The sequence below is a fragment of the Triturus cristatus genome, chromosome 8 (assembly GCF_964204655.1).
Source record: "Triturus cristatus chromosome 8, aTriCri1.1, whole genome shotgun sequence".
NCBI classification, from domain to species: domain Eukaryota; kingdom Metazoa; phylum Chordata; class Amphibia; order Caudata; family Salamandridae; genus Triturus; species Triturus cristatus.
The window spans coordinates 439678916-439704459 of NC_140591.1; the positions used below are offsets into that span (position 1 = coordinate 439678916).

At 45.5% G+C, this 25544-nt stretch overlaps 1 protein-coding gene across 3 annotated transcripts in view; it reads left to right on the forward strand.

Moving 5' to 3' along the window:
• The window catches only part of LRCH1 (leucine rich repeats and calponin homology domain containing 1), a 633328-nt gene that overhangs the window by 341529 nt on the left and 266255 nt on the right, over positions 1-25544 (forward strand). For all 3 annotated transcript variants that reach the window (XM_085621846.1, XM_085621844.1, XM_085621845.1), the window contains exon 8: positions 24024-24126. In XM_085621846.1, coding sequence (XP_085477972.1) covers positions 24024-24126 — 103 coding nt within the window. The remainder of the gene's footprint in view (positions 1-24023; positions 24127-25544) is intronic.

The window sequence follows — 25544 nt, forward strand, 5'->3', positions numbered from 1 at the left end:
AAGGTATAAATATACCTGCACTTGCCCTGGCAAACCACGGTTCCGGTACGGTCCAGTTCGAATGCCTACTTGCGGTTCGCCACAGCTAGTTTAGAAGGAGATCGAGTTCCAGCCTGATGCACTGACCAGACGCTGTCATCCTCCTCGCAGAGAATCCAGCTCCGGTGTTTCTGACTCCCCTTGCGGGTGTTAGATATCAAGTCCCGGAAAGAGAATTCCAACCTCGCACATTCTAGGTATGGAGCAGACTAGAACTTAAAGAAACTTTTGGCAACTCTTGGCAAAACTAAACTATAGCTAGCTATACTTTAGAAAACATCTACAATATACAAACAACTGGTATAGAGGGAAAAATCTCTTTTATTTTTGCACAAAAGTTTATAAATTACCTTGGCAAAATGCTATTTCTTATAGCAAATTCGATAATTATTTTTCAGGTGCAAATATCCATCAGTGTGCATCTCAATGAACTATACACAAATAAACTAAACAAATTCATTACAAATAAGAAATAATAAATAAATTACAAGACAATCCATATATACATACAACAACTACATCAATTATATTTTCCCCTATCTATTTCTTAAAAATTTACACTTCTCCATCTCAGTGATACATTCAAAGGTAGTCCTCTTGGCATCAGAGGTATCCTCCCTCCATCTTAATTTGTTATGCCAAAAAACTAATGTTTCAATTAAAACAATAGGCGAACTCCTCCTTTGTCTGTGTGTCGACGCGGTCGCGTTTCAGCCTCCACTTTCTTATTGGCTTCCTCAGGACGGGGGTGGCCACCTTTAGCGAATTAGTTGTTTGTTAGGGACGGGAGTTACAGCACTGAGTCTGAATCTGTGCCTCAATGCTGTTAATTGCCTTTGACCTGGGATACGACTAATGAAGAACGCAAGGACCCCTCTAGATGAAGCAAGTGTTTAGAGGATTATGAGAGTGATGTATGGGGCTCAAGCAGATGCCTTTTTGCCTTGAAGGTTGATTAATTTGGACTACACACAGAGTGTACCTCCGTCCTGAGGAAGCCAATAAGAAAGTGGAGGCTGAAACGCGACCGCGTCGACACACAGACAAAGGAGGAGGTCGCCTATTGTTTTATTCGAGAAGTTTCTAGTGACCTCTGAGTTAGCTGGCACACACAAGTAATTAAGTTTAATGTACTCGATAGAGACATACTGACCTCAGTCCTATGTCAAATCTATAGTGTATATTATTCCAATGCCCAGAGCCTATCAGGGATATAGGAACTACACTACAACACCTACTGCAGAACATAGCCCAAACAATCAGGCTCAAACTGTCCATGAGGTGATTGCAAGTAAGACATCACCAAAAATCAAGAAATATTATCATCCAGTCGATTTCAACTGCCTGCAGAGTTTTTCAAGATTCTGCATGTTATAGTGATTAGGGGGTACATGTCAGACTAATGAACTAGCTGGCATTGAACAAATGCATATGCCCACCACCGCCTATCATTTTATCTGTCTATTTCGGATTTTGTGAGTGCGTATCTCATGCAACAAGGGTTGGAAGAACCACATTGATCTTTGATTTTAAAGGCTACTAATATTGACAATTAATATTGACAAACTAGGTTAGTGGCAACAAATAGAAATGAGTATGGATACCCAGAGTAAGACTTATTTGAGATTTTTTATTCGGCACATGATGAACACTTCTTACACAGTGTTTATGGTGCATCAGGTAATAATAAAGGCGAATGCAGCTCACCTAGGCTTAGAGGGATTTGTGAGTATTATAAATGTCATGAGCGATTGAATCATCTGTAATCTGTAGGTTATTATAGTTGGGTACCAGCGGCGGCTCCTCCGCTGAGGCGGAGGAGCGTCGCCCTACTGCTCTGTGAGCAGTTCAAAACGAAAAAATAAAATGATAATAAAGCAATGTTATTATCATTTTAGTTTTCCATTGTGGCTCAGCTGACTAGGGGTGGGTGGGGCTGGGCTGTCACAGAAGCACTGGGAGGAGTGGTGGGCACTCTCTTAAGTGTGCATGACTGTTTGGCCGGCCATCTTGGGCCAGAAAAACTATCATGCGCTTTTGTAGCATGTTCTCCACCTGGCATTAGTGCACAGCCTGGATGGAGAACAATCGCAGGCTCCCAGTCCCTGTCTGAGCGCCGTGCCACGACGTTAAGACTAATCACAACGCTGCTGTCAGACAGCGTCGTGATTACCTAGGGGAGTCTGGGAGCCTGTGTGCTTCCTGCTCCTGGATACCTAGAGTTGACTGAACAGCCAAAGAGGACTGAGAGGTGGCAACTCGCCTGCAGATAAGTGATTTTTGTTAGTTTGTTCATTCCCCCACCATCCCCGTTAAGTAGTAGCCGCCACTGTTAGGAACATGTTTCTATAGAAACATTGTTTTTTGACATGGCTGTATCTTTGGTGCCGTTTGGTGAATCTTCACAAATTTTACCAAAAAAAGTTCATAGTGAGTCTTGTTGTGCATGGGAAGTTTCAGGGTAATCTGTCGAGTGGGAGGCGAGAAAAAGATAGGTAAAAAAAAAAAACGATTTGCCATGTTAATTACCACAGGAGCTTTGAACACATCTACAGCCTGTACTGCTGGACAGAATTACACCAAATTTGGCAGGAAGGAAGATTCTGGTTTGCAGATCACGCTTTCAGATATTCGGTGTAAATCTGTCCAGCAGTTGTTTAAAAATTTAGGGGAAAGCAAATGAGGATATATGGGTAGGGCCTACGCACAGATCTCATGGTGAGATCTGATTGACTGCCAACACTTTAACCGGGAACTGTTGGCAGTCATCTTGGGACTCGGCCTCATCCGAGTCCCACAAAAAATGTATACAAAAGAAAAGGTGGCAGGGTAGGAATACCCTGACCCCCTAGGTGTGGTGGTAGGTTCACCCGTGACCCAGACAGGGCCCAAAATCCCTTTTTGAATTTTTTTTTTTACATGGAAGTGCTGAGCTACGAATCCACTGCAAACTTTTTTTAAATGCAAGCACGGGCTCCCGTACTTGTTTTCAATACAGCCCTCCCCCGGGAGGGCCTGGTCCCAGGGGCATTTTTAAAAGGAGGGGATCACATGAGCCCCCCTCCTATGGGTCATTGGGCCACGGGGATCACCACCTCCCTGGGGCTTTATTGATAAAAGGAGGGGGACACATGGGCCCCCCCTCCAGGGGCCCTATCTGCCCCATTGACCATCACCTCCCCGGGGCTTAAGAAAGATTGATGAGAGGGGCCGCCCCCCTCCTGAGCCCCGGGCACCACCACCTCCCCAGGGCTAACACCTAATAGGGGCCACTCAGACCCCCCTGGGCCCCAGGGACCACCATATCCCCGGGGCCAAATATTTTCTTAAAAATGGGAGAGGGGCCGCATGGCTCCGCTCTTGTTCCATATACGGCCTTGGAGACTACCACCTCCCTGGGGCCAGCCCATGCAGATCAAAGGAGTGGGCCATGTGTCACACTGCTGGAGCCAAAAATGGCTCTGCGGACAGCCACCCCCCCCCCAAGCGCTTGCTCCTGCTAAGTCCCAGAGTGCCCACCTCCGGGACATAGCTGTTTGCTCTGACTTGACGTGAGCTTTGACAGCTCCTGCCAAGTCACAGCAAACACTCTGCTTCCAGCAAGCGAGTGCTGAAAAATGCTCTAGCTTTCTGGAAGCAGAGGTTTTGTCACAGGGCAAGGGAACAGATGAAAGGATTGGTCTGATAGAAAGGGAGCTACATGTTTAGCAGCTCTCTGTCTGTGAGAGCTATGCTGGCTCCCACAGGAGCCGGCTGGGACCACGGGGGCCTTGTGGCTCCCCCCATGATCCCTGCGAGAAAAGACATGAAAGAAGCAAATCAGAAAGAGGCAGAATAAAGGTGAGGAATGAGCAGAAAGAGACAGAATAAAGGTCAGCAACAAGCAGAAAGAGGCAGACTAGAGGTAAGAAATGAGCAGAAAGAGGCAGAATGGAGGTCAGAAACTAGCAGCAAGAGGCAGACTATAGGTCAGAAATAAGCCGAAAGAGACACAAAAAAGGTCAGAAGTGGGGTGAAGGAAGCAAAATAAAGGACAAAAATGAGCAGAAAGAGGAAAATGAAGGTCAGAAACGAGCAGGACGAGCCAAGATAAAGGTCAGAAACGAGTAGAAAGAGGCAAAATAAATGTCAGAACCGAGCAGAAAGAATCAAAATACAGGTCAGAATGACGAAAAATAAAGGTCAGCAATGAGCAGAAAGAGGCAAAATAAAGGTCAGAGGTGAGCAGAAAAGAAAGAAAAACTTGGGGTGGGTGGTAAAGTCCGCTCTGCCCCCTAGACTTCATCCCCAACCAGTTGTGCGCCAGGAGGCGCTATTGCAGAGTGGTTGAGAACAGGGCGGGGCCTCAAATGAGGTCTCAGCAGTCCCATTGTGGGTACTTGCTGGTGACATCAATAGGGGTTCTTGGCCCCCAACGACCCTCAGCAGTCGAGGGGACTTCATTAGGGGTGGGCGAGCCATACTCCACCCGCTCACGGAACTCCAGAGAATTTGATTACGTTTTTCAGCAACTCTGCAGAATTCCATGGAGTGAAACTATGCGATCGCTACCCAGGCCTAGAGAAAACAAGCAGAACCCACTCAGGCACTCATGCACCCACTCACAGAACCACTCTGACACTCTCACAGCCACTCAGACCCTTTCGTTCTTGCACCAACTCACAGACAGACTCAGACACGTACACCCACTCACAGACACAGTCAGACACTCATGCATTCACTTACAGAATCACTCATACTCTTACTCACACTTCTACTCAGACTCACACGCCCACTCACAGATCCTCTCAGAGACTCACACACCCACTGAGACACTCATACTCCCACTGAGACGCTCATGCACTTACTCATACACTCAGTGTCAAAGGTTAGTGGTTACAGTGAGGAAATAAAATAAAAAAAACCTTACAAATTCACTTAAAAAAACAAAGGTTGCAGGTATGTTATCCTTAGCAAAAAAGAATTTGAAAAAACAGCAATTCAGTGAAAAATTCAAAGGTTACAGGGACGTTATAGTCAGAAAATAGAATTAAAAATATCTTAGAAAGTCACTGAAAAAAACAAAGGTTACAGGGAAGTTCTAGTTAGATTCAGATTAAACTCATACAAAACTAGTGAAATTCAGCAGTTAAATTCAGCAGTTCTAGTTAGTTGAGCTAACTATAACGTATGCCCCCTCAATGCACTGCTTATGACCATACATATTACATCAGTCATGACATGGTGAGTGCCATCACTGATGACATCAAATTCTCTTATCTCTCTGTTGCTTCCTGGATCTCCTGAATGGTTAGCACCTTGGGGCATGCTTCATGTAAGATCATTCCCACAAAGTCTTCTGCCTGGTCCTCTCCTTCAGGAATAGGTGGGTGTCTTGCCAAGTAGTCCGCTGGGTTGTTGCCACTTGGACGGTAACAACCTCGAAGGAGTACAGCTTTAGCTGTATGGCCCACCTCTCAATACTCTGTGACAGCAGCTGGGCTGATCCAGTGAGCATAACCGCTTGTGGTCCTTCACCAACCAGAACTGGCGACCACAAAGGTACAGATGGGCATGACAACATTCCCACTGGCTGGCCAACGCCTCCTGCTCGATCGGGCCATTTCTCGTCTCTGTCGGAGAGCACTCTGCTTGTGTATGCAATGAGAATCCACAATCCTTCTGTCTTCTCTTGCAGGAGCATCGAACCTAGCCCTACCAGGTTGGCATCGACCACTAGCTTTGTTCTTTTCCATGGGCTGCAGTACGCCATTGCGGCATCTTCAAGGAAGGCCCATTTTTCTCTTTGGAATTATTTTTTGGCCTCTGGTCCCCACACTCATGGGGTGTCCATTTGCATCATTATTCTTAGCTGCTCCAATAGGTTGGCTAAGTTGGGGATGCTCCTCCCGCAGTATGTTGCCATACCCAGGAAGCTCCTTACTTCGGTCGGGTTCTGGGGTATGGATGCGCCCCTAATTGCGTCAACCTTCTTTGGGTCCACCCTTAGCCCAGCTCATGACAAGATGTAACTGAAGAATTCTATTGAGTTTTGAACATGAGCACTTTTGTTGATGTAGAGCCAGACTGCACTCCGCCAAACTCTGCAGGGTGGATCTTAGTCTCACATGGTGTACTTCTAGGTTGTTTTAATATTTCAGGATAGCATCACCTATGTTAAGCACCCAGATCAGCCTAAGGAGGGTGTCTTTTATGGTGTTCTGTAACACCTATATGGCAGATGAAAGGCCGAAGTTGAGCCTCCAATATTGCCTGAGGACCATGTGCATGGAGAATGTTATGATGTATCGGCTGGCAGGTTCTAGCTCTAGCTGGTGGTACCCAGCATTTGCGTTTAGTTTAGAAAACCATTGGGCACCATTCAGGTCTGCCACGATGTCATCCATGGTTGGCGTAATGTGTTGCTCCCGCCGAATGGCTTGGTTCACGGTGTGGAGCCAATCACCTTCTCTATGCCCCCATTTTGTTCTAGGTCCCGTAGTTCCCGTTCTACCTGCGGCCTCAGGTGGAAGGGGACTCTCCAATGTCATTGGGCTTTGAGCCTTATGGAGTCGTCAATGTGTAGGCAGAACTGCTTCCCTCTCAGTCTTCCGAGCCCAATGAAAAACATGGGAAACAGCCAGCATTGCTTTGGCGTGTGACTTGTGCACTTGCTAGGCGAAATACACCAGTTCAGGTCTTCCGCTGTGTGGCACCCAGGCAGCGTGCCTGTGCACCTTTTAGTGATGTGGAACCTCGCCCGGGTTGAGGAGCCTTCACTCACTTTCATTGACTTCTATTGTTCCTTTGAGGGGCAATGACTCCGTGCCCCCATAAGTGTAGATCTTCATGTTGATGGCTGATAATATGGGGCACAGTGTGATTCGGTTGAATTGCATTGTGTCCATACAATTTACAGAGGCACTTTTATCAATCAAGGCAGCGAGGCTGGTGCCTCCAATCTCTACCGTGCACATGGGGAGTGGCCTCTTCATGTTGCCTTCTCACCCGAAGGCGCCATCTTTCTCATCTTCCTGATGGGTGCTTGGCTCACAGCTGCTTGGTGCGTCTTCGTGCTCATTGAGGGATAGATGTCGCAGTGCTGCAATCCTCTTCTTCGGGTATCCTGCATTAAGCCCTTGTTTCCTATTTCGGCACACTTTGGCAAAATGGCTGGCTTTCCCGCACTTTGAGCAAATGCCCCCTCTGGCCGGGCAGACATTTGGGGTTTTGTGTTCTAGTCTGCAGTCTCAGTTGTCTCGTGGTGCCCACTGGGCTGGAAAGCACTGGTCGTCTTTGGATTGCATCAGCATTTTCTTCCTTTATTATGTTTTTCAGGGGCTGATTTCTCATTGCGCCTTTGCTTAGGGCTGCTTCCAAGTCTTTGGCCCTGCTATTTGATAACTCGTGGGACCCGGCTAAGACCAGGATGTCATCCAAAGAAATGCCCGACTGCCACAGGATGAGGCGCTGAAGCACCATTGACTTGCACCTCTGTATGTTCTCTTCCGGTTGATTGATATTCATGCAAGTGCTTGCTAGCTTTCTGAGGCGTGCGTAAAACATGTTGACTGATTCTGCCTCTGTCTGTCGGGCCTGGCGTAGTTTGAAACACTCATTATCAGGATTTAGCAGTGGGTCAAAGTGTCTGATCAGGGCCGTTAGTGCGGCATCAAAGTCTGCATCCTCTCCTGTGTTTTTAGTAGAGTCTTGAATAAGTTCTGCCCCACCTAAGTGTAATAATAGTGTTCTTTTGACGGCTCTGTCCGTGTCTCAGGTGGGGCGAAAATAGTATTGTAGGCTTCCAATCCAAGAGCGCCATCTTGGTGCAGCTGTGGTGAGGTCAGCTAGTTTGCTCAATGGGGGAAGTGGTGCTACAGAGGCGTGCACATATGGCGCAGGTGGCGGAAGTGCCTGATCTTGGCGCTGGTCAGTCATTTTGTTACGATTTGATTTCGCTTGTGTGTATGCTGCTTCTTTCTACCCTTGTTGGTTGGGTTTAGATCCTTTTTATCTTTCATTTTTCCTTCACCACAGCGACCATAGGAACTGTTCTCTGGCGGCACATGTGGCGCTACAGCATGTACCTTGCAAGCCTCTTTCTACCTACTCCTCGGCGGCCCAGGGTGCGGTGCTCTAGTTGGGTGCTAGGTGGCGCTGCAGTCACGCACCATCGTGTACCGACAATCGCTCTGTCTGCCAGCCGGGCCCGGGATGCGGCAGAGGTGAAGGCGGTCACTGATAGAGCGGGAGCAGCCGCTGGGCTGGGGCAGAGGGGCAAATGGAATCTCACCGGCAGGTAAGGGGGCTTTTTCCTTGGTGTTGGCTGACCGCCAGGGAATGTCTCCGTCTTCTCTCTCTGGCTACGGCTAGTCAGGCTGCTCCGTCGTGCACCGTCCGGTGCGATCATAGGTCGCTGCGATGCAGCGAGGCACACTGCATGCGAAAAGCAGTTGCCGTCCTCGTCACCAGTGGCGTGTCCATGGCCTGATGGACACGGGTCAATACTAATGCCAGCATGCTGCACATTTAATCAAATGACACATACTTGCAATATAGATATCTGTAGTGCCTCTAGTGACCACTCACTCATTTATTTATTTACCCGGGCTGTGCCTAGCCCTCAGAGTGTGTGTGGCAACAATGTATAGTAGAGGCCGGGTGGCACTCTACAGTGAGGTAGAAGCTCTACTCTCTGATTTCAAGGGACCGCTCAGTGCCTGTGCCCAGCCACATTTTCTGCTCTCACAGGACTCTGCCACTGGGATTCTCTGCTTGACGCCACTGTACATCATTTGTGGCATCTAAAACTAAAGTGGATTGAGGTTGTTAAAGGAGTGGATTTCTGAATACCTGAATATTTTTGATGAGTCTTTAACATCTAGCCAGCCAGCTGGTTCCCCTACCCTGTGACTGAACACCTAAAACTTGCATGCTTTTCAGGACCACACTGCCCTTGCTGAAGGAGGATCTCTTTGCTGCTTGCTGGCGCTATAAAAGAGCATTGTTTTCCCTGTGGCGCAGGCCACTGAGGAGGGCTTTTCAGGACCCTAATACACTAGCCCTTACTGGAGGCAGGACTCTTTGCTGCTTCCTGGTGCTATAAACGAGTACGCATATGGGTGCATGACCAGGAGAAGTCCAGGGTAAGACTGCCCTCAACAGCACCTGTTTGCAGCCAGCCGAGGCTGCAATGGAGCATATCTCTTTTGAAGGGATTAAGCATCGTGGGTTAGCGTAAAGCTTCAGCCCTAAATATTTCTACCACATGTAAAATGTAATCTAGTATAGCTTATCTCAATTCAGGGTGGGTGGCAAAAGTGAGGAAATTATGTCAGTGGAGCAGGAGTTGGGACTTATCATGACCAGCATAGAGAGATCTACTGGCCTGTCAACATTGGCGGGTGCTCGAATTGTGGATGACCAAGACCCTGCTCTAGTGCAGACATTGAATGCCATCTTTGAGCCTAAGGATGATGTTACATCATTGACTGTTGTGGTGAATGTTCATCCGGTATCAATTTTAGCTTTTACTGACTCAGGGCTGCCTGACGTTAAAGGAAAAAAAGAGATTTGCCTGTAAGAAAGATTCAAGGGATGTAAATGGTGGACATCACAGGGGAAGGAGAAGAGAGAGAGAGGGGCATTCCTGGGCCTGATGAGTTAACTGGGTGAGAAAGCACCCCAAAATTGATGTTCTCAAACTTATGGAGAAGCTCTTGGACTGGTTTTATTCTAAGACAGAGCGGTTAGTAAAGACCTCTTTTGAGGCTTGTAATAGTACATTGATCACAATTGAAAGTACAATTTTGGATTTGCAGTCTCGACCAAAACAACTTTTTTTACTAGCCCGTTGCAGCTGCATAATATTCCAGGTATAATTATAATGGTGGGCAAACCAGTAAATGTAATCCCCTGTTCGAGTCACATAAATGGCACTTGAGAAGCAGGGACTTGAGGGTCTGCTTCAGCAAGAAGTAAATTTAGTACCATGTATTAAGCACCTAACTGTCAGGCCTCCTCCATTGGTCTTATCTAATAACCATCTTTTGTCTGGAGGCAGAAATCGCCATAATCAGACCGGGGTGGGGGGGTGGCATGCCCTGGTGGGAAGTGTGATCAGCATGCTCCTCTTACACAGGCAGTGCCGGTACAAAGTAGTCTCAATTTGCCACCTGATGCAACTCTATATATTGCTATGTTGTTGAACATCTCTCCTTTAGAAAAGGGAGTTAAGGAATCTTTTCAGCAACTGAAGTCTAAAGTAGTACATGAATAGGTGATGTTACAACGCATGCTATTACAACGCATGCCATTGCAACACAAACTTTTACTCCGACTTTCTGTTGGAGAGCGCTGGAAGTTGGCATAGAATCATTTTCTATTCCAACTCCAGTGAGTGCAACAGTAGGGAAGGTGTTGGAGTTAAATCCAACGCCTTCTATCCACTGCTGCACACCTTTTGCGCTGCAACGACATGCGATGTAAAGGCATGCTTTGTAATAGTTTTGTTGTAAAGGCTGTCTCCCGTAGTACATTGGTGTAATGAGGGTAGAGGGGGTGCCTTCCAGTTCAAACACATTATTATGTTCGCCGCGTTGGTTGGATCAGCACGGCTCTAAAGTACTAAAGGGAATTGCATAGGGATACATTTTGATAAGCCTGAATTGGCAGGAAGGCTTTTTTACCAGCCGTCCCATGGGCAGAATTCAACCAATAGAATACAGGTTCATCCACTTGTTTTTTATCATTCTCCAACTATGTATCAAAGGTATCGAAATAGTCCTGGTATACCCCTGCTATCAACGCACCAGTGGAGTGGGAAACTGTAATATTTCCACCTCTAGTAGATTTGACGCCTTGGATGGCTGCAAAACGACCGAATAAGGGCCAGGTGTAGCGCAGCAGGCAGAGCAGCTGACTCCGCAGTGCAGACTCAGTTTGATCGCCGGCGCCGGCGGCAGCTCAGCAGCATGTGACTCTGGGCAAAACCTCACTTAATCTTCCCGATGGCCCCCCGTGTCTGGATACCCTTAGGGGTTATAGGTCATGCTTTACAAATCCGGAGTTATTATTACTGATTGACTCAATAGCACTATGGGTAGATGTGCTGGTCCCGGTGCAGGATATATCTCAAGTATACATAGCACCCCTTCTGGTTCCTTAGCTGGTCCACTTCAGATTTCTAGAGGCCTGTCTTCATGTGCTTTGGATGCTGTAATCCCATCCACACACTCCCATCTCAGCAAGATAAAAATAAAACCACAGCTGTAGGAAATAAGAGCAAGTTCCTTACCTGTGGCAGCGCTGGCACCATTTGTGACATTACTGTCTGAGCTGGAGAACTCCAATTCCAGCAGCACACTGGCAGGAAACACCTGTGGAAAGCTGTGAATCAAAACTGCAAAAGATTAGATGGTCGGTGTATCCATTTGGGTTCCCTTGAGACATTATTGTATCCGTCACACTGCTTGTCTGACCTCAGTGGGGCAGATGTTTATGAATGAAGTTCAGTATTGAGTGATACACATTTAATGCTGCAGACACAAGTTAATCTTATTAAGGTTTACTGACTTGGAGACAATCAAAGCTGCTTTTAAAGGCATAGGCGGCAACACAAGAAATATAGTATATATTCAAGTAAGTATCCACACTCTTTATGAGGAGAATAATTGCTTTGATTTACTTGTATCGAGCAGTGTCCACCCTTAGGGATATCCTAGTGCACAGGAAAAGGGACTCTACACTAGATCCTGGGAAGAGAAACGAAAAATCTGCAAAACAGATATGCCTAGAGAATACCTGAGGCAATCATGAAGCTAACAATCAACAGAACAGATGTGTCTTAGTCCGTTTCCTGAAGCAAAGAGGAATTTAAACAACAAGGGGGTGAGGTGGAAGTAAGTCCCTCAAGTTTGGAGCCAAGACCGACAAGAGAACAGCCCCGTGTCCGGGACGGTTTCAAGAGAAGAAACCTTGATAATAGAAGAAAATCAGACCCTATTACACGAGGTGGTGGGTATATCGAGAATCAGTTTTATAAATTTTGATTGGTCTGTGCTGTAAATGGCTCAGCTGAGTACGAGCAGCTGACATATGATCACAACTTCCTAGCCATGCAACCTTATGGGTTGCTAACCTTTGGACTCTTGGTAGCTTCTTAAAAGCATTACCTGGAAGAACTAGATATAGATGATAGCAACAGTGGCTGGGAATCAACGTGTGCGGCTACCAGTCTAGGATGCAAGTCCTGAGGCAGAAAGGGAGAGATTTACCTAGAACGTTCAAGGGCATAGAAAAAGGATGAGACCACAGAATTTATCTGTGCCTTAAAGGAGAGCACCTAATCCAGGTGGACTCTTAAGACTAAAACAACAATTGATGGACAGAATGCAGAACAATGTCATACATTCACCCCAGTACAGAGATCTGGGCCTAAATCCATCGTTTTTTTGCTCACCATGCCATTCCAGTTTGAACCCAGCCATATGCAAATCAGTCTTGACCCTGTGCCTCATGGGAACAGTCCAGCCCGAACTGCCAAGCCAGGTCCTCCCTGGACTGGAAACAAGCATCCTAGGACCGGTTTCGGGGTTTCACCCCTCTTCAGCCAGGATAGCTTGATTCCAGTGGCATGGAGAGCACGGGACTCACGTCTGAGCATACCCGTCCCACTCGGGGTGACAAATGCAAAAACAACAATTGATGGACAGAATGCAGAACAATGTCATACATTCACCCCAGTACAGAGATCTGGGCCTAAATCCATAGTTTTTTTGCTCACCATGCCATTCCAGTTTGAACCCAGCCATATGCAAATCAGTCTTGACCCTGTGCCTCATGGGAACAGTCCAGCCCGAACTGCCAAGCCAGGTCCTCCCTGGACTGGAAACAAGCATCCTAGGACCGGTTTCGGGGTTTCACCCCTCTTCAGCCAGGATAGCTTGATTCCAGTGGCATGGAGAGAACGGGACTCACGTCTGAGCATACCCGTCCCACTCGGGGTGACAAATGCAAAAACAACAATTGATGGACAGAATGCAGAACAATGTCATACATTCACCCCAGTACAGAGATCTGGGCCTAAATCCATCGTTTTTTTGCTCACCATGCCATTCCAGTTTGAACCCAGCCATATGCAAATCAGTCTTGACCCTGTGCCTCATGGGAACAGTCCAGCCCGAACTGCCAAGCCAGGTCCTCCCTGGACTGGAAACAAGCATCCTAGGACCGGTTTCGGGGTTTCACCCCTCTTCAGCCAGGATAGCTTGATTCCAGTGGCATGGAGAGCACGGGACTCACGTCTGAGCATACCCGTCCCACTCGGGGTGACAAATGCAAAAACAACAATTGATGGACAGAATGCAGAACAATGTCATACATTCACCCCAGTACAGAGATCTGGGCCTAAATCCATCGTTTTTTTGCTCACCATGCCATTCCAGTTTGAACCCAGCCATATGCTAATCAGTCTTGACCCTGTGCCTCATGGGAACAGTCCAGCCCGAACTGCCAAGCCAGGTCCTCCCTGGACTGGAAACAAGCATCCTAGGACCGGTTTCGGGGTTTCACCCCTCTTCAGCCAGGATAGCTTGATTCCAGTGGCATGGAGAGCTCGGGACTCACGTCTGAGCATACCCGTCCCACTCGGGGTGACAAATGCAAAAACAACAATTGATGGACAGAATGCAGAATAATGTCATACATTCACCCCAGCATTCCGTCCATCATTTGTTTGTTTTAACGCTTTTCACCCTAAGTGGGATGGGTATTCCCAGACGTGGGACCCGTGCTCACTACGCCACTGGAGTCAAGCTATCCTGGCTGATGACGGCTGATAGCCAGAAACCGGTCCTAGGATGCTTGATTCCGGTCCAGGGAAGACATGGCTTGGCAGTTCGGGCTGGACTGTTCCCATGAGGCACAGGGTCAAGACTGATTTGCATATGGCCATGTCTGAACTGGGGTGGTGTAGTGGGCAAAAGAACGATGGATTTAACCCAGATCTCTTGACTGGGGGAGAATGTATGCATTGTCAGCATTCCGTCCATCATTTATTTGTTTTAACGCTTTTCGCCCTAAGTGGGATGGGTATTCCCAGACGTGGGACCGGTGCTCACTACGCCACTGGAGTCAAGCTATCCTGGCTGATGACGGCTGATAGCCAGAAACCGGTCCTAGGATGCTTGATTCCGGTCCAGGGAAGACATGGCTTGGCAGTTCGGGCTGGACTGTTCCCATGAGGCACAGGGTCAAGACTGATTTGCATATGGCCATGTCTGAACTGGGGTGGTGTAGTGGGCAAAAGAACGATGGATTTAACCCAGATCTCTTGACTGGGGGAGAATGTATGCATTGTCAGCATTCCGTCCATCATTTGTTTGTTTTAACGCTTTTCGCCCTAAGTGGGATGGGTATTCCCAGACGTGGGACCCGTGCTCACTACGCCACTGGAGTCAAGCTATCCTGGCTGATGACGGCTGATAGCCAGAAACCGGTCCTAGGATGCTTGATTCCGGTCCAGGGAAGACATGGCTTGGCAGTTCGGGCTGGACTGTTCCCATGAGGCACAGGGTCAAGACTGATTTGCATATGGCCATGTCTGAACTGGGGTGGTGTAGTGGGCAAAAGAACGATGGATTTAACCCAGATCTCTTGACTGGAGGAGAATGTATGCATTGTCAGCATTCCGTCCATCATTTGTTTGTTTTAACGCTTTTCGCCCTAAGTGGGATGGGTATTCCCAGACGTGGGACCCGTGCTCACTACGCCACTGGAGTCCAGCTATCCTGGCTGATGACGGCTGATAGCCAGAAACCGGTCCTAGGATGCTTGATTCCGGTCCAGGGAAGACATGGCTTGGCAGTTCGGGCTGGACTGTTCCCATGAGGGACAGGGTCAAGACTGATTTGCATATGGCCATGTCTGAACTGGGGTGGTGTAGTGGGCAAAAGAACGATGGATTTAACCCAGATCTCTTGACTGGGGGAGAATGTATGCATTGTCAGCATTCCGTCCATCATTTGTTTGTTTTAACGCTTTTCGCCCTAAGTGGGATGGGTATTCCCAGACGTGGGACCCGTGCTCACTACGCCACTGGAGTCAAGCTATCCTGGCTGATGATGGCTGATAGCCAGAAACCGGTCCTAGGATGCTTGATTCCGGTCCAGGGAAGACATGGCTTGGCAGTTCGGGCTGGACTGTTCCCATGAGGCACAGGGTCAAGACTGATTTGCATATGGCCATGTCTGAACTGGGGTGGTGTAGTGGGCAAAAGAACGATGGATTTAACCCACATCTCTTGACTGGGGGAGAATGTATGCATTGTCAGCATTCCGTCCATCATTTGTTTGTTTTAACGCTTTTCGCCCTAAGTGGGATGGGTATTCCCAGACGTGGGACCCTTGCTCACTACGCCACTGGAGTCAAGCTATCCTGGCTGATGACGGCTGATAGCCAGAAACCGGTCCTAGGATGCTTGATTCCGGTCCAGGGAAGACATGGCTTGGCAGTTGGGGCTGGACTGTTCCCATGAGGCACAGGGTCAAGACTGATTTGCATATGGCCATGTCTGAACTGGGGTGGTGTAGTGGGCAAAAGAACGATGGATTTAACCCAGATCTCTTGACTGGGGGAGAATGTATGCATTGTCAGCATTCCGTCCATCATTTGTTTGTTTTAACGCTTTTCGCCCTAAGTGGGATGGGCATTCCCAGACGTGGGACCCGTGCTCACTACGCCACTGGAGTCAAGATATCCTGGCTGATGACGGCTGATAGCCAGAAACCGGTCCTAGGATGCTTGATTCCGGTCCAGGGAAGACATGGCTTGGCAGTTCGGGCTGGACTGTTCCCATGAGGCACAGGGTCAAGACTGATTTGCATATGGCTATGTCTGAACTGGGGTGGTGTAGTGGGCAAAAGAACGATGGATTTAACCCAGATCTCTTGACTGGGGGAGAATGTATGCATTGTCAGCATTCCGTCCATCATTTGTTTGTTTGGACTCTTAAGACTGGCAGATCGGGCTGGACTGTTCCCATGAGGCACAGGGTCAAGACTGATTTGCATATAGCTGTGTCTGAACTGGGGTGGCAAAGTGAGCTAAATAATAATGATAGATTCAACCCAGATCGGTGACTGGGGTGAGTGTTTGAAAAGTTTCAGCACTCCGTCCATCATATCCTTGTGTTTGCTTTGTTCGCCCTACGTTGGCGGGGTATGCCCAGACGTGGGTCCCTTGCTTACTTTGCCACCGGATTCAAGCTAGCCTGGCTGATGAGGGCTGTCAGCCCGAAACCGGTCCCAAGATGCTTGTTTCCGGTCCAGGGAAGACATGGCTTGGCAGTTCGGGCTGGACTGTTCCCATGAGGAACAGGGTTAAGACTGATTTGCATATAACTGTGTCTGAACTGGGGTGGCAAAGTGAGCTAAAGAACGATGATGGATTCAACCCAGATCTGCGACTGGGGGTGAGTGTCGGAAAAGTTTCAGCGCTCCGTCCATCATCTCCTTGTGTTTGCGTTGACTCTTAAAGACTCTAAACTTTGAGTTGCAGGAGGAAGCATCCTAACTGTGCACAGCCACAGTGAGCCGTGCCTGCTCTGCTTCTGTCTGTCCACTAGTACAAGCTTGGTCTTACCGCTGTTTAATATGAAGAAACTAGAGAGTTCCCACTCCTGAAGACATACCTGCCAACTTGAAGAACAATCTCAGTGTGAGGAGGGGCGGGGCCTCATGCCGAGAAGTACCTAGGAGGCACTTTTGAACCCCACCCTGCCCCAAGCCCCTCCTACCAAAAAATATAAAGCTTGCTGAGGCTGGTGCCGAAGTCCTGGGGTGTTTTTACACCCCTTAATGGATGTCAGCACTTACAAGCGTCTCGAAAACGAGCTGCAAAAGCACTATTTGCAGTGGTTTTCAGCTTGTTTTCCCTGCCACAGTGTGATATCTGCTCCTCACTGGGTGACCGTGTGATGGGAGCTGATATAGTGTGTCTCACTATGGCACCATTGGCAGGCATGTGAATACACAGGAGTCAATTGGTTGGTGACGACTCAGAGTCTGGAGTGTGTATGTGTTTGGGGGGGTCCAAATGCACAATAAGTTGGGTATCGTCTGCTTTATAGCACAGCATTCTAACAACCTGATAAAAATCATCTTCATTGATAAGTGTGCTAAGGCAGGGACGACATTAAGATAGGTTTTTCCTATACGGCTGTCCGGATCATCTGTGTTGTGCTGAATTTCTAGAGTTACAAACCCCTTTTAACATTGTAACCACATTGAACAAGCCAGAAAGGGTGAACATTGTTTCTCTTTTTACAGGGTAACGCACACGCTTTCTCCAAGAGCGGTGATGTGAATTTCTTGTGGCGAAACCAAGATACAAGGTAGTGCATTAAAAAGGGTTGAAGGCCATTGTCACATTGTAAACAAACACGTGCTCTTGGGATCCACAGCCATTTTCGTCCGATGCTCCCTAGGCGAGAAACACATTCTGGTAGAGCAACTTTTAGCAAAAGTGAAATAAAACCCTTGGCTCTTTAGAGTTTTACTACTGTTCGTGTAGGAGGACTGTGTGGCCTCTGTATGGACAACTGTCTCTGGGAGGCTGTAGCAGGGGTGAATGAAGAGGACAACGAGTTTCTTTGTGAGCGTGTATTCTGTTTCCTACCCAGACCTTCTGTGGTGGCATCAGGTTGGCTTAAAGAACTTGCTGGGTACCTGAAGCAAAAAGAGGGCTTGGAGCAGTTAATGTATGGACAAACACCTCCTTTTTCACTACCTATGTAGACGTAGCAATGGTTAAAGCTCTGCCTGTTGTTGTACAGATTGGCTATTAGTGAAGGAGATGGCATCCTGGCAACTTGCACGGTTGTAGAGTTTGATGCCCCTGGTGTGGCATGCTTGATTGGGGATTTGTTGCTGAAAGTGTTGAGGCCTGTTTTGAAAAAGTGCTGACAACTACAAATGGATGAGGAAGGGCTGCAGTTTGGATTTTTCAGCAGCTGAGAATCAGAGGATGGAAGAAAGGCAGCACAAGAGTCAGAAAACAGTAACAGCCCTCCAAGCAGTTCTCTGAGGTAAACAATCTTTGGAAGTCTTAGGGTCTCTTGGTCCTTTGGAGGATGAATGCCCTTTACTACAGTGGGTGAGATGGTTAATGGGTGCACTTTGTGTCCTCCCTGGTGATCAGAAGGAAAACCAGAAAGCTGTTCATTCTCTGTTGATTTGGACCGGGTGTTGGCTGGCCTGTCAGTGAAGCATGGACAGCAGCATATGCTGAATGGGAGAAACAGGCAGACTCCGGGATTCCACATCTGAAGCGGATTATGTAGTCACCTCCTGCTACAGTCCGATGGAGGTCCAGTTCTCCCTAGGCATGCTTTAGGCTCATACATCTGCAGCAAGAGTTTCTATACTAAGCCTAAGTGGTGCAGCTCAGGGGTGCACCTTCCCTTGTTTGATGTACAAGAAAAGAGAGACACCTGCGGAAATCAAACTCTTTGTCTACTTGTCTTCCCTGTCCTCACCCAGTATTGGCAGCCAGTCCCCAATAAAGGTACATTTCTTGTACTGTGAGGTCAGCGTCCATCTCAGTCTTTTAAATGATTCTTATGAATCCGGGACCTCCTCAGCAGGGACTCGGGTACCTACCTGGGCAGAGGAAGGATCCCATCCTCCAGCTAGTGGCAAACAGAGATACACCATAGCGTCCCAGGTGCATAGACCAGGGGGTTCACGACGCCTTCTCAGGGGGTCCACAACTGCTTAGAAAATTAAATCGTACTAACAGATTAATACATTATATATAAATAAAGGGGCAAAATTGAAAATGTTAAAACGTTCTGTAAATGTGAAGGAATTTTAATTTGGAAGCTAAAAGTGAAGTTGCAATCCTCAGATTGATTAATGGGAACAGAGCAAGTGTATCAAACAGAACATAGTATGGATGAAGGGCGGCCTCAACTGAATTTAAAAAAAAACATTAAAATTAAATTTAGATTTTTTTTATATTTGTTAATGAATGAAATAACACATTTAATCTTTTCTGTATTTGTCTTCTGAATTCTTGTTGCTTTGTTTCTGTATTTTTTATACTGTGTTGTGGTTCAAATCATCAAAAATATGTAGGCCAAGTTCTCAGGTTTCCAATAAGGACTCAGTAGTGGTCCCCGGATTGTAATAATGATTCAGTGCACGGCCCGGATTCCAGTGATGATTAAGTTGGGGTCCACAGAAGTCAAAAAGTTAAGTGCCACTGGCATAGATGACTTCAAGTAAACAACTCTTGTGATGGGTGACAAACCAAGAGTATCATCCCTTTACTGTCAAAAAATGAAGTCAATTAAATTCCAACTTTATACGATCTTTTGTTGTTTCTGATTCTTATATAAATCGTTTCATAAATCTTTTATGGCCAAGACGTATTGTGATTCCTTCAGCCACTTCTCCAGGGCCACGATTTTTAAATCACAACATGAATTGTGTTCATATTGTAAATGGGATAAAAATTGTGTCTTGAAAACCAGACATAATGTTAACTTCGAGATACTTACCCCATTTACAATAAGAGACAGTTATTGTCTGATTTGAAGAACATCAGTCTGAGGAAGTGAGTGAATGAACTGCGAAACGTGCTGGTCAGACTGATTTATGAAAGTGTATGAGTATCAGAAGGACTAATAAAAAGATCATAAAAAATTGGAATTTCATTGACTTTATTTGGAGAAAGTAAACCGAATATGTACTCTATTTTTGTTGCCACTTACACAAATTTGTAGACTATAGTAAACTGATGAGGCCAGTCTGCACACACTGAGGGTATTCGGCATCAGTCTCTGAACCGTTGCCTAAAAAAACCATAGACTGACTTCTAGGCCCCTTTTTTATGCGCATACAGAGGAAAGGTGGAGATCTGGAGGAGCAATGGCCCGGACACACCTTAGGTACCCTGGGCCACAGGCATACTCCATGTGGAAGCTGTTTGGTTTTCTACAGATTTGAAACCATTCTAAACAAGGGGCAATCTGTGTTGTGCTTCAATAGAATATCCCACTCTACCTTGTCAGGTAAAGTGTTGACTTCCTGCGCATAAATTAGTGTTATATTTTTTCATAACACAACTTACAGAACATTCTTAGAGTTGCCAGGTGTGAATGTACCAACATTGGCACCGCATTGCATCCCAAGGCCCCTTCTCCCTCTGCACAAAGCATTGGACATGCACAGAGCTCTTAACTCAAGGAGCCATGATGGGGAGTCTCACCTTGAACCCAAGTTCATTGGTATTTTCGAAGGGCTCTGCTTTTTTATTTGGTGTCCTCTCCCACACATTGACATGGTTAAGGCTGGTAGTTTATGGAATTGCTCCAGTGTGGTGACAGACACTACATCTCATAAGATAATCCTTAATCGGGTAGCTAGTCTTGGTTGTGAACTGGAATTGAAGAACCCACCATAACAGTCATAGCTGTTTCTTATCAGATAGTGCTTCATCACCAGCCAGGTAGCAACTCTAGCCACCTCCAGCACTCACAGAACTGACTGTATCATGAGGCCTAGCACTGACAGCACTGTCTCTCACCACAGGAGCGGGTAGTTCCCCAACAATGATTGCATTGTCGCTGCCAACAGGAGAACACCGCATTGTGTCTCCCAGCCTCATCACCCTACCTTTACCCAGATTCACTGACCTTGCTCCCATACAGTACTGTACACTCTTTGGCATCCATACCCTCACTGACACCCTCAACCAACCATCTATCTTTGCGCTCACTCATCCATTCATGTAGTCATTCATTAACCTACACACTCACTGGCCCTACACACACACTTAGGCTTTCCTGCTTTCAGTTTCTATTTGTAGTTAATCATGGGAGTTTTTTCCAATGTTGTAAAAAATTGTATATATCTGTGGTTATCAATTTAACTGTTTTTTGCTCCGTACAAATAACACGGGGTTTTTTTTTTCAAGTGCTTACAGAGAATTTGTTTTTTAGTTCCTTCTTCCCCTTCTTCATTCGCCTTCCTATGTTCTTATCTGTACCTTTTCTTTGAATTTGCTCTTCCAACTAGATTTTCATAATTTTCCTCACTTCACTTCCATGTCTCCAAGCATCCCTATGCCCAGGATGCACATGAATAGTGATCTGTTTGCACCACAATAAGATTTAATCGCAATAGATAAAAAGTTAATGGTGAACAATTAATGCACCTTTCTGCTTCTCTATTCTTCAGACAAATGACATACATTGACGGCAAGAAGATTTTTTACTTGGGATAGGAGACGTATATCATGGGGTGCTCATTGTTCTGTTAATGCTAACCATTATCACACTGCCCTGTTCCTTGTCTTGTTACCAAAACTGGACCAATAAATGGGATAGTACTGCTAGATCCGGGCACATTTATGCTCAGCTGGTCACAGGAGAGATACATTAGAGACATCTACTAGGTGGTTAATATGCAAACTGTTAGCTCTACTATCTTTAGTGACAGTAAACCCTGGTGCTGTGCAGCTGGGGCAATAAACTACATGACCTCTAGGATGCTTTAGATTGGTTGCCTGTGCAGTTCAAACCATGAATGAAGTTGGTTTTACATTGTTGGGCCATGTCTATGAGATTGTGTTTAAAATCAGTATAAAGGACCACTAAGAACTGATTTCTACCAAGCATGCTGCCTTTCTTTATTTGAAAGCAGTGCAGGGATTGTGTGTCTTCCAAACATGTGTGAGAGCTGCCCAGTGCACTTTATCTTTGTTTGCTATGCATCATTCATTGTTTTTCCTTCTTGGGAAAAGAGTGAGCACAACTCAACATGAATCATTTAAATACATCACTGTAGTTTGTAGATTTTGTCAAATGGTATGTTTTCTTTTGGCACTATAGGTTCCAAGCTTCATTTTGACATGGTATTAATAGGAATGAAAATTGAACTTGGTGATCCTGGGTCTGAATCATAAACATGTGTTACTTCAGTATGCAGACTCTGGGTGGGTCTGTGCACCTATTTTGCTTAAATTGTGTTGTCTGCAGCACATACTTGAAACCACCGAGCGGTAGATGTCTCTTCATGTTTCTAAGCTGCACTGTGTGCAACTTATACACTTACGCATACATTCTCTGAATTAATGTATTCACTGTAGACTTCTCAGTTTCAGCATTGACCTCTTCTTGGTCTGTTTTGGTTGCTAAAGATATTCTTGATATGGCTCTTTCCCTTCCATATGAGGAGGTGCACCTTATACAGGTATCCTTTTCCCACCAGCACACACAAATTTAAAAACAGGAGTGTACGATATAGCACTTTATGGGGGGACATTGATTCTAGAGGCATCCATATGCATGGTGATATTTTTAGTCACATTCTTGATACATGAGCTTTTAGAACGTAAACCTCGGTCCTGCTCTCAGTGAAGGGGAAATACATCAAGGTACTGCCTCTTGCCCTTGACCCTTCTAATATTTCAGCTGTGAACCTGCTGACTACTACACATTATTGTCCAGTGAACACTGAGCTGTATCCATATGAGGTGAGCCATGCACCCAAAGTGGGTGTGGGAATAGGTCCAGGGACTTTGCAGGTGGTCAAAGGGCATATTAAGTGCTTATCTCGGCCCAACAGTCATCACAGGCTCATCCACCTTGGAAAGTGCCTGCCTTTCTACTGCTTTGATATGAGAGGAAAACAAAGTCATAAACCTGTCACAAAATCCAGTGTTTGCCAGGTTCTACTGAAAATTCAATAGTCCTATTGGTCGTGTTTTATCGGTTAAAATTGGTTTTAACTGAAAACCAGAAACCCTACACACTCTTCAATTTTCCCAGTACTGCCATTGCCCCCTAGATTATCCACTTGCTCCCATACACTGCCCTTGTTCCTTCATTGCCAGCTAATTTATATAGACATCCAACCAGACACTCATTTATCATCCATTCATTTGCATTTATCCACTCATCCAGCAAAACACCGACACTGGAAATTAATGAAAAACTGCATTCACTCGTCATACATAATGGCATTGCCAATGCTTGTTTGCATGTATGTTCATGTGTCTATTTTAATTAAAAATAGAAAAACAGTGTTCAATGTAGCACAAGTAACTTTTGGCAATATGATAATGAAAGCAATTAATGTCAGAGATTTAGGAGCCATTCTTAACCCATCATGTATCATTCTTCCTAATTGTGTTGACATGCGTGTAAGAAAGGGAACCTCATGATAAGATAATCAAATAAAACTGCATCAGTCACCCTCTCTTAGGGTACAAACTACCTGAGAATTTTTCACAGTTCAAGCCTACATTCTATTGAGAAGTAAAATACTACTTGAGAAGTGAGTCAACCCCCTTCATGCATCCTCCTTTGCGCAACTTGTTGATGCTTTTATCAGCATTTCCTATTTTGTTGTGTATGGTCTTGCTTTAGATAACCGTCTGCTTTAGTTAACTGATTGTGATTTATGAATGCTGCTTGTTATATTTTTTACAATCTAATCACATTCAGTATTTTGCTGACTGCACTTCCTCAACGGTCAACAATCACAAGAACCGCAAACTTTAGTTGCAATATTTAGCTGAAATGGTCAAAGAGCAAGTGATAACCCATTGCAACTGCTAGGTATAATCAAAATATATTCTTCCCCAAATGAATTAAGAAGAAAGGGACTGGGTCATATGAGAAATAATCCTCCTGTTGTGGTAGGAACCTAGACAAAACTCACCAAAGCCCATAAGATATACTGAAACCCAGTAAGAATTATTTGTAGTTACTTTTGTATCTGGATACTTCGGTTTAATCTGAGTGTCCAGCGTGTAGCATCAGTAGCTTTTTGCAAAGCACAATAAATAACTAAATCGAGATGACTTGCACTGTATGTGGTTTACAGGTCTGACTCAGCTCCAGAATAAACTCTGCTGTATCTGCCTTCCATTAATTAATTGTTCAAGATATTCACCTTTTTGTAGTTTGATTGGAAATGTGCGTTTGTGTTTTTTAGCCTTCTGATGAAGAGACTACCAGTCTGAATGCGCCAATGTCCAACATCACGGAAGAGGATCAACTCAAGGATGACTCTCACAATCACCTCAGCCCTCTAAAAGGTTTGAGAATAAGCAGACTATTGTACTCTAAAATCTTGTCATTTCACTTAGCATTTCTGCTAAATTGGTGATTTTGTGCTAGGTAGAACCCAGTTCAAAAGTTATGCTATGCATCTATGCATTTTATTGTAAGCCCAAAGATTTGCACATTGGTGAAATTTGTAATGGTTGCATTCATCCTATCTAGCACTATAGTATTGGGTTGTGGGATATTAAGTAACAAATATTAGGGTGAATGTGAAGATAACTTTGGTTTGTCCGTGAAGCAGTGTCAGACCTATTCTGTCATGAATATGGCATTCCCTCCTCCATCTCACTTCCTAATCCCCACATTCTTATGACAATTTTTGATTAATTGTGCCCTGCTGTCACCTTGTGTGGTTTTGTCCTAGAGACAAAGTACTTTATGCAAGGTTAGTCTTTTTGGTGTGTTTTAGTGTGTGGTCAAGTCTAGCTACTCAAGACATGTGAGCTTCATCTGGTGATAAAGGCTAGCCATTCTTTTCAAATAGGAGTCTTGCTGTTAGGTCTCCTGTGTTTTCCTTTATAATACAACCATGCTGCATTGTTACAAGATGATTTGTAGTGTCCCAGTATTAGATGGCCACACAGATAGTATGAAAAGTAGGAAACGTGAGCTAGTGACTAAGTTGTTGTCTTAGGACCCTTCAGCTCAATTCATCACTGCTTGCTTACATTAAAAAAAACTTTACATACATACATAAAACAGTAAAACACACAAGTAACACTCCTGACTCTCAACAAAATTGATAAAACTGTTAATCAACCGTAGACTTGCCATGAAAAGAAAAACAATGGATATTAGAAAAGTGACAGTGCACAAACTAATTCTCAACATAGAATAGACGTAGGACGAAAATTAAACAAAAACCCAAGGTATGCATATGTAATGTTAGAAAAAAGTTACTTTAATGATGGCTACCTTCACGTACATTTCCTGTTGTAAGTAATGAAAAAGTCAATTATGTGATTGATGTAAATAATGTTACAACATTGGGATGTTGAGCGCTCCATTGAAGACAATGAAATGGCTCAGGGACAATGATAGCTGCTATAGACCTTTGTCTCCAACTTTCTTATATTTATTTTTCTGTTTCTCCCTGTTTAATTAGAACATTTTACCCTCTTTAACTTTATAGCCCTTAACATAAACATAACATAACACATGTATTTGTAAAGCGCACTTATCACCCAAGGGTCCCAAGGCACTGAATAACAGATGTTTATTGTTACCCAACTCAATGGTACTCATTTCATCGGCATCAGATGGATGAAAGGCTGAGTGGAACCGCCGGGATTTGAACCTGTGACCATGAGGTTGAACACAGGCCCCTGCAGTGGATGCATTAGTCCTCTAAGCCACCAGACCCGGCAGACTTATGCCTCAGATACTACAG